General features: G+C 40.3%; 1 protein-coding gene across 1 annotated transcript; it reads right to left on the reverse strand.

Annotated features, from left to right (window-relative positions):
* Positions 1-356: 356 nt before the first annotated feature.
* LOC113766305 lies at positions 357-2,933 on the reverse strand. Its single transcript, XM_027310512.1, has one exon. It carries the CDS (start codon positions 2,931-2,933, stop codon positions 357-359), a length of 2,577 nt encoding a protein of 858 aa, XP_027166313.1.
* Positions 2,934-9,930: the final 6,997 nt, after the last annotated feature.

Here is a 9,930-nt window from a genome sequence, read left to right on the forward strand (position 1 = left end):
AGTTTCTCACTAAAGTAGGCAATAGGCCTTCCACCTTGGTTCAACACAACTCCAACTCCAATACCTGAAGCATCACAATCAATTTCAAATGTCTTAGAAAAGTCAGGTAAAGCAAGTACAGGTGCATGTGTGAGTCGGTGCTTTAAAGCATGGAAAGCCTGTTCTTGAGATTCTCCCCAATGGAAGTTCTCATTCTTTTTGATCAACTCGATCAAGGGTGCAGCAATGGTGCTAAAGTCCCTCACGAATCTCCTATAGATACCCGCAAGTCCATGGATGCTTCGAACATCACCCACGGACCGTGGTGTCGGCCACTCTTGAATAGCTTGTACCTTTTGATCATCCACCTTCATTCCCTACGCATTTATAACAAACCCTAGGAACACAAGCTCGTTAGTGCAAAAATTGCACTTCTTGAGATTGGCATAGAGCTTCTCTCTTCGAAGTACATCCATAACAGCCCTAATATGCTCTAGATGCTCATCATAAGACTTGCTATAAATTAAGATATCATCAAAGTAAACTACCACAAATTTTCCTAAGAATGGACGCAGAACATGATTCATTAACCTCATGAAGGTACTAGGTGCATTAGTTAGCCCAAGAGGCATTACTAACCACTCATACAATCCATACTTAGTCTTGAAGGCAGTTTTCCATTCATCCCCCTCCTTAATCCTAATTTGATGGTACCCACTTTTGAGATCAATTTTGGTAAAGAACACAGCCCCATGTAACTCATCAAGCATGTCATCTAAGCGAGGTATAGGGTGGCGATACTTTACCGTGATGGCATTTACGGCTCTACAATCGGTGCACATTCTCCACGTACCATCTTTCTTGGGCACCAGAATGACTGGAACAGCACACGGGCTTAAACTCTCACGTGCCCATCCTTTGCCAAGCAACTCGTCCACTTGCCTTTGCAACTCCTTAGTCTCCTCCGGGTTGCTCTTGTAAGCTGGGCGATTTGGCAATGAAGCTCCAGGGATGAAGTCAATTTGATGTTCAATGCCCCTAAGTGGTGGCAATCCACTTGGCACGTCCTCGGGGAAGACATCAGCGTACTCCTGTAAAAGAGACTTAACCTCGAGAGGTATATCAGTATCAAGTTCATGCACATTCAGAGCTACTTCCTTGCTAACAAGCATAAGAAGTGGCTGCTCATCTCTCATTAACTTCCTCACTTTCTTGGCTTTTATCAGGAGCATTTGTTTTCCCTCGATTTTTACCTCACTTGCCGAGCTATCTATAGCCTTTTTCCTCTCCTTTTTTGCCTCGGCTCTCTCATTTTCTTTCCTTTTTGCACTATACTTCTCAAACTCTTGTTGCAATTTCAATTGGTCCTCATGCACTTGTTTGGGGGAAAGGGGAGCTAGTGTGACTTTCTTACTGTTGTACAAGAAGCTATACTTATTAGTCACACCATCAAAAGTCACCTGTCTGTCAAACTGCCAAGGCCTACCTAGTATAATGTGACTAGCCTGCATAGGAACTACATCACATAATACTTCATCAGAATATTTATGGATTTGGAAGGATATAAGAACCTGCTTGGTTACTCGAACCTCCCCAGAGTTGTTGAGCCATTGGAGTTTGTAGGGTCGCGGGTGATCCCTTGTAGGCAACTTCAAGTTGTCCACCATGAGTGAACTAGCAACATTTGTGCAGCTCCCACTATCAATAATCACACTACAAAGTGCTTGGTTGACGAAGCACCTGGTGTAGAAAATGTTCTCCCGTTGAAGCTCGTCCTCCTTAACACGTGCAGTTAATGCTCTCCTTGCAACCAATGCAGTCCCAAAATGACCCTCGGGTGCACTAAACTCCTCTTCATTTGGCGATTCCCCATCACTACCTCCGTCAAGAGGTGGTATGCCTTCGTACTCGGCTTCGTCCTCACTCACGATCTCACCATTTTGCATCATAATCATAGTCCTTTGATTGGGACATTGACTAGCAATATGGCCTCTACCTTGGCATTTGAAGCATCGAGTATCACGAGCTCTAGTTTGTACCCTAGGCTCCTCAAATTTTGGAGTAGAAGAGGGCGGCTTACTAATACTAGGGTTGCCCACCTTACCTCCCTCGAATCTCGGCTTTGGTGTAGGAGCATTTGGTGAAGGCCGAGAATCATTCCTTGGTTGGAATGGGCGGTTGGTAGAGTAGGTGGTATTGCCGAAATTCGATCGAGTGCTACCCCTCCTCTTGAGCCTTTGCTCGACCTTAATAGCCTTGTCTACAAGCTCATGCAACTCCATATAATGTTGAAGTTCCACTCGTTCAGCAATATCGGGTCGTAACCCGCTCAAGAATCTCGCCATGGTGGCTTCAGGATCCTCCTGTACATCCGCTCTAAGCATCAGGATCTCCATCTCCTTGTGGTACTCATCCACACTCCGGTTGCCCTGGACTAAGGTTTGTAACCGGTGGTACAAATCCCTAGTGTAATGTCCTGGTACAAAGCGGGTGCACATCATGGCTCGAAGCTCGGGCCATGGAATGAGCTCAGGTAGCCCATTTCTCCTTCTAGACTTCTTGATTTGGTCCCACCAAACCACAGCATACTCAGTGAATTCCATGGTGGCCAATTGCACCTTTTGCACCTCAGTGTAGTTCTGGCAAGAAAATACCATTTTGATCTTGGATAACCATTCGAGAAAGGCCTCGGGATCGGACCGTCCTTTGAACTCAGGGATTTGCATCTTGATTCCCTTGAATACATCGGTAGGTCCAGTCTGGTTCCTTTGCCTTGGTTGAATTCGAGGTTCCTCATCATCATCATCATTATTGGAACCATCGGACGACTCCTCCACGTCCCTTCGCCTTCGCATGGACTTAGAGGTTTTTGGTGTTCCAGACGCTCGGAGTTGCAACAACTCATCTTGAATGGGTTCTAGCATGCGTTGGAAACGCCTCTCCATTTGCTCCATCATCTGTTCAAAGTTCATGGGACGGGATACTCCTTCGTTTCCACTAGACATGGAGTCTCAAGTATACCTGCAAGGGTTAATAGCAAAGAAAAAGGAAATAGGGGGAAAAAAAGTAATGTTTTCTTTTGCTTCTTTTCTCTTTGTTTTTTTTTTTTTGTCACTTCACTCCCTAAGTGTATACTCTCACACTCGTATATGGTCACTCAAATCACTCTAATAAGCTCACCAAAATATTCTCTCACAGCCCCTTGCAAAACCTTGAAGAAAGTAAAGCTCCTCAAGTACTCAAATTTAGCTTAAAAAAATCAAGTTCATGCTAGAATTTGAAGTTCGTAAGAGTAGACATTTTCTTGGAAAACAAAATTAGGACACTAAGAATAGAGTGATAGAATATATTCAAGAATAAAAACTGGAAAAGGAATTGACACAAAAGCTGAAAAAAAAATTAAGAACGACACTAAAAAAAATACTCTAACCGACAAGGAGGATAGTCCCTTTGTTTTGCTGGATTTTTCTTGGAATGTTTACCCCTGCCTTAACCGACTCAAGGTGCTGGCTGGATTTGTAGAAGTGCTACTATTACCTAGGATAACTCTAGGGACATGCACGGCTACAACAATTGGGAACAAGTGAATGTTGGGAGCCTACTTGGTCTTGTCAGCCGCCTTTGGTTTTAGAAACCAATGGGGTTAGGAAGCTTTGCGGCTGCCTCCCTTCTTCTCTTTTGTTTTGTTTTTGTTTTTGATGTTTAGCCGACTGGGTCCTTTCCTAAGTGCTTGAGAAGGGTACCAAGACTAGTGAAAAGCATGGACAAGCGGTGGCTATGAATTGGGAGACAAAATGAAGTTGGAAGCCCCTTCGGTTTTAGGAACCAATCAGGTTTGGAAGTCTAGCGGTTGTTCCCTCCTTTTTTTTTTCTTTTTCTTTTCTAGATGTTCAGCTGACCATGTTCCTCTTCCCAAGTGCTCTAGAATTGCACCATACTAAGATATAAACTTCCCTTTGGCTGCTGTGTTCTTTTTTTTTTTTTTTTTGCACAACAGTAACTTCAGACGAACACGGCTAAGGCTCCCAAAATTTCTCAGGTCTGTCCAAGTTTAGGTGCGGCTTGTTTGATGGTTTTTTTTTTTCGGTAAACAGATAGGCTAGGTTTGATTCCCAAACGGGTCAAGGTTGAGCACCAAGTATAGATCAACCTTTAGCAATCAAGAGTTGTAAGCCAAACGCAAAAAAATTTCCAGTAAATAGCTTCAAGAATATCGCTGCAAATTTCCAGATTTCAGAGGATCAAGAACCTCTTCAAGAGCTCCAAGAAACCGTGAAGTTTTTCTTACGAAATTCAAGAACAAGGTACCAATATTCTCCTAGAAAATAAATAACTAAGACACGGACCAAGAATAGCTTTAGAACCAACCACAATTCGACAAGGAGACACTAGCAGAAATTGGGAACTACCAAAACGGCAACTCCGCGACTTGGAAGGAACACCGACCAGAATTTTTCTTGCCCCCCCTTTGTTTTTTTTTTTTTTTTGACTCAGGTTTGGCACTTAATCACGAAGGCATTAGACAACAAAACTGAACAATAGACTTGCACTAACAATAAGGAGACAATTCGTCAGATTGGTCAGTGCAAGGAAAACAACACCAAGTGCGGCAAGACAGAAGGAATAAGCACAGAAATTCCTATGACTATAAGCACCGTTTGATACTTTGATTGGCTGGTCCCAAGCGGTGGAGATAACAACAACAAGACACGACCAAATGTTGTCACACAAGACTCAAGAGGATTTGGCAATAACGGGACAGATTGCACCAGATTCAATGGACACAGCAATACGGGAGCGACACTGGGAACGCTAGCGGTTTGGTCTTGTTTCTCCCTTTTTTTCTTTTTTTTTTTAACGATTGCTGGAATCACATACCACCAAACCAAACACAACACACTTGACTTCCAAAATTTCCAAAAATTGAAGACGACAACAAGACAGAAACAAACAATGATGACCAGACTTGAAAACAAAGGAAGCTTGGGGCCAGAAACTCGCGGACATAATGCAACGTGCCAAGAGTTTTTTTGACAAACGAGACAGACACGAATTAAGACACAAAAGAGGAATAAACGATGTTGCCAACAAGCTAGCTCTGATGCCAGCTGATACGAATCTCGTTGGTGAGGAGATTCGTGACCCAAGATAGCTTGTTGGATTTGACGTCGGATGCAAGAAACGGTGGCAGCGGAAACCCTACGACCCCTCAAATCCCCGTGACTACGAACTTGTTGATACTATCTCAACCCGTAATCAAACGAATTAGTGAACCTTAGGCAAGAGTAGAAGGCGCCACAATTCAAGTGCGATTCTTGAATTGATAAGTCGAACAAGAACACTAGAGTATAACTATAAGTTGTTCAAGGTTTGCTCGAAAGCTATGGAGAAAACTCTCTCAATATTTTTATCATAAAGGTGTCTCCCTTTGTGGGAGTAATGGGGTACCTTATATAGGCTACAAGTAAACCCTAAACTAGTAAGGAAAAGGAACTAAGGTGTGCTAATATGGGCCTCGATGAGTCGGGCCTCATGTGGGCTTTCCCTCTAAGGCAGCTCACCTTAACAAATAATGATGACTAAAAACCAATCTTACCCTTAGCATTTCTATGTGCAACATGCACCGAGCCAATTATTCAATCTAATCAACTAATGTGGAATTAAATGACTATAATGCGAATCTCACTAACTAGGGTTTGGTAAGACCCTAATACTCAGGTGTAGCTTCAATACTCAATACCGGACCGCGATCACTTTCACTTGAGTGTATGAATCCTTCAAAGGACTTGTGTATGGCCTAAATAAGTACACTGAGTTGCTCACGATGTCTCTTTGCTCGAGCTCTAGTAATGGATCCACTTGGAGCTTGCACGCGATCCTCACCCCTTTGATTACTCGAGCCATTGTAGACGTGGTCACGTACTATGATGCTATCAGTGAGCAAAACGCTCGTGAGGTCAAGAACACACATACAGGCACGTAGTTCAAGTAACACCGCCAAATTAATCAATTTACAACAATAACCATTCAATAAAGAGCACTTTACTGAAAAGTAAACAGAAACAATTCAAGGATATGGGAGCTCTCAGAAGCCATTTTCCACTTGCACGATCATGAACCTCCACGCGTTGACACTCCGTCAACCGGGTAGGTTTAATCTGTATAAACATCACTTACACTTCCCCTTCTCAACCTTACATAACACAACGGGCCTGCAATACATTTATGAGGCGATACTTCAGCGAGTATGCCAAGCAAGACCTCTCAATAGGTCGAGCTTATGAAATCTCATGGTTCACTAAGGAGCTCGACCAAGCCCCTGCTGACTCGAGTCCAAGGCTAGCCAATAATAGAGTTTGGGCGTCCCCCACTTTTACACTTTTGTATCGAGGAGGTTCACTCTAACGACTTATGCAATCACAGTATAAATAATCACTTAAGCACTTCACATATATTCACTTAACCAATTACTTAAACAAGTAAGCACTTCACTTCACTAACTCAAGTTCACTTCGTTTAAATGAGGACGAGTGCAATAAAGTACACACTCGACTCAAAGGTTTAAAAATCCAAATTTATATAACACTTATCAATTTGCAGATATTTCACATAATTCACACACTTGACACTCACCAATATAAGCAATGAGGAAGAAATGTCCCTCGGAGCTTTATGCGTTCACTGTGAGATTCTCTTGAAGGTCCTCGTGTGCGCCTAAGCAAATAATAGTGAACTATCATTCACACATCCCAATTATCAAAAAAGATCGTGTACGAGTACAATCTAGGGAAAATTTCATGATAATGAACCTTAATTACTCGTAAATCGAGCTTCAAGTGGAGTTTCTTAAAGTATAAAAGCAATCGAGTCTTTTGTTTTGGAAATCAAGCATAAACGTTCAAGTACTATTGAAGGAATAATGAGTACTTGAAAAAAACTTCATTTCCTTGAAGTGCGGAAAATTTCAGTTTTTGATATGATATTTTGAAAAAATCGTATCTCACATTTCACATGTCGAAAATTGGAAAAATTGGTACCATTGGAAACTTCTTCCAAGGTACTAAAAGTTTCTAGAATATACTTTTCTAAGATTTCAAAGGGAAAACATTCAAAAATGAGCTCAAAGTCGCTGTTTTGGTTCTTAAGGCAGATTTAGGTTGGTTTTTGGCCAACTTTGAAATTTCGGCAAAATTCACTTGATTGGAACTAGCCTTTGAAATTTGGAACACTACTAGAGTTGCAATCCAAGTTTACAACGAAACAACCGAAATGAGAAACGGAGTTTTGAGCACTAAGATACGGCAACTCAAAGTTACCAAAATTCCCTTGTGAAATAAGGATTTTCCAAATTCGAGTCATGAACTTTGGTAATTTATTTGAGCAGCGAAATGGACTCGGATTGGTACCAAATTTGGCAATATAATACTCCTATATAAAGGGTATCCCTCTATCAAATTTCATGGAAAAATACCTTCAGGAAGGTAGTCAACCAAACAACCAAAGTTTCGAAAAATCCTAAGGCAAAACTGCCTTGAGCTTTTTGTTGTCCATTCCAAACATTTGGCCAAGGAAAATCCTTCAAACATGGTTCATTTGTGTAGGATAAGCTTAAAGAACATTCATGGTACATTTGGTAAGTGTTTTAACTCTAAGAAATTCAATTGGCAAGTCCACACCAAGTCTAGCATTAATTCTGCCCAAAATTTAGGGTTTTCAAGAACAAAGCCGGTCTCGTATATTGATCACAAATTACTCAATTCAATTCGGAATTGAGCATGGTTAGTGGCATTGGAAAATACATTCATAAAACTATAATTTCACAGAAGAAATCATTTTGAAATTCAGCTCACAACTAACTCAAATTCGAGTCTCAAGTTGTAGCTTCTGAACTTCGTTCCAGGAAAATAGAGAAACGGGACGGTCATCTTTAAACGGTTAGTACGGGGTACTCGGGTGGAATTAGGGGTTTCATTTTATACCGTTGGAAAGCTGGGAATGTCTAGTTTGAAATGCCACTAACAGTACTTGATTTCGACGTCGGAGCACAGACTTATGGCCAAAACAAGAAGGCTGTCTGAGCATTACGGGAAAATTTTTCCAGGTTTGCTAGTTTCGTGAGATTAATCCATTTGACCAACCAAACCTCAATATTTTTCGATGAAACTTTATACACCATCTATAAAACATATAAACATCATATACAAGCCATTAAAACCTCAAAATTCAGCCTAAAGAGGCACGATCATAACAGGGGTAGAATTGGAAATTTTTCATCCATGCACTACTTGAAGTTTATACTAGCTATGCACCATTAATCTACCAATTTGAGCACTAAATCAACATTAAATCCATCATCAAACATCATATCAGCCATCAACCCAAGAGTGGGAGTTCATAGAGCCCACATTCAAAATTTTCCAACAATAACAAGCCACCCACATGAATATCTAAGCTCATAAGTTTAAATCAACTTCCATAGGCTAAGAATTTGAGAATTGATCGTCACTTACTTGTATTGGTGAACAAGACAGAATTTTTGGCCCCTCCTTGATTCAAAATGAACCGTGAAAAGCTCCCCATTTTTAGTTAGATACAATCCCTAAGTGTTCAATTAGGTGTAGTTCAATTTTGGTTTGATTTGGTTGAGATTTGGTGCATAAATTTGGAGTAGAAAGTGATGGAGCAAGGCTGGTTCTGTGAGAACCCTGAAAATATATATATATATATATATATATATATAAATATTAGTGCGTATTTCATTTGCATTTTAATTCTTTAATAAATTTTAGCAGTAAATCTAATTGTTTTTAAATAAGTGCGTAGAAATAAATTTTATGTGCATTTTAGATTTTTAATAAACTTTATTATTATTTGATCTTAAATAAGTGTGCAAAAATAATTTATTATAGATTACAAATAATTCAATTGTGCAAAACATTAGATTATTTGAATTCCTGCCAAGCTAAATTAATAATTCTTGACGTTGAGTGTGCCATTGTTTTTATTTAATTCCTTGAGTTTCAATAAGTTAATTTTAAGTATTAATAATGATAGGTGTTAAGGGAAAACTAGAATTAAGATGAAACGTTTAAGTTAAAGCTCTTTATAATTATTCTTAGGACATTGTATTTCAATAATTGAATTTTGCGAGGTTAGTATACTAGTAAGCATTTGATTTACATTTGGGATATATTTTGGAATTAGATTAGGATTGAGCACGTAAGCGGAACTTCGGATGAAATGTGAAAGGACCAAAATAACCCTTCTCCAATTCAAAATTCACCATGTAACCAAGAAATGATTCTTGAACAAATGCAATTCCAAACACTTCTCAATTTCTGCCGACTCAACCCCACTCTCAACATCTCAATATATACATTCCACTAACCACACCCTCCACGTTATCATTTGCAATCTACCACCACACTACAACATCACATTTCCATTTCCCTCCTGCCGTGAGCTGCGGGCGGAGTGTCCAAGAGAAAAGAGCCCAGCTCTCAACCTTTCTTTCCTTCCATCCGTGAGCTAGAAAAAAAAAAAATGGAACCTGCTGCTCTATACCCAATCCAACCGTGAGGTAGTGAAGAGGGCTGTGAGCTAAACATCCTCCATTTCAGTCGCAAGCTTGGACAAGAGAAAGGAGGAGTGGACGGACTGAAATTCTGGTCTGACCAAGAAGGAAGAGTTTTGCAGCCGCTAGTCGTGTGTTTTAGACTTCAAGCTAAGGTAATTTCTGAACTTAGATGAGATGTATATGGGATGATGAAGCTGTCTATAAGCATGCATGTGGACTGGTGAGGTTAGATGAAGAATTGTGACTTAAGAAATCTGGTTTGGAATGAATCGAAGCTGCTGAATGTGTGAGCTGGATTTTTGTAACTGTAATTAGCTAATCTGTGATAATCTGAGCTTAGAGATGTGTTTAACTAACTGAAAACAAGAAGTTTA

The sequence above is a fragment of the Coffea eugenioides genome, chromosome 3 (genome assembly GCF_003713205.1).
Source record: "Coffea eugenioides isolate CCC68of chromosome 3, Ceug_1.0, whole genome shotgun sequence".
Taxonomy (NCBI): Eukaryota; Viridiplantae; Streptophyta; class Magnoliopsida; order Gentianales; family Rubiaceae; genus Coffea; species Coffea eugenioides.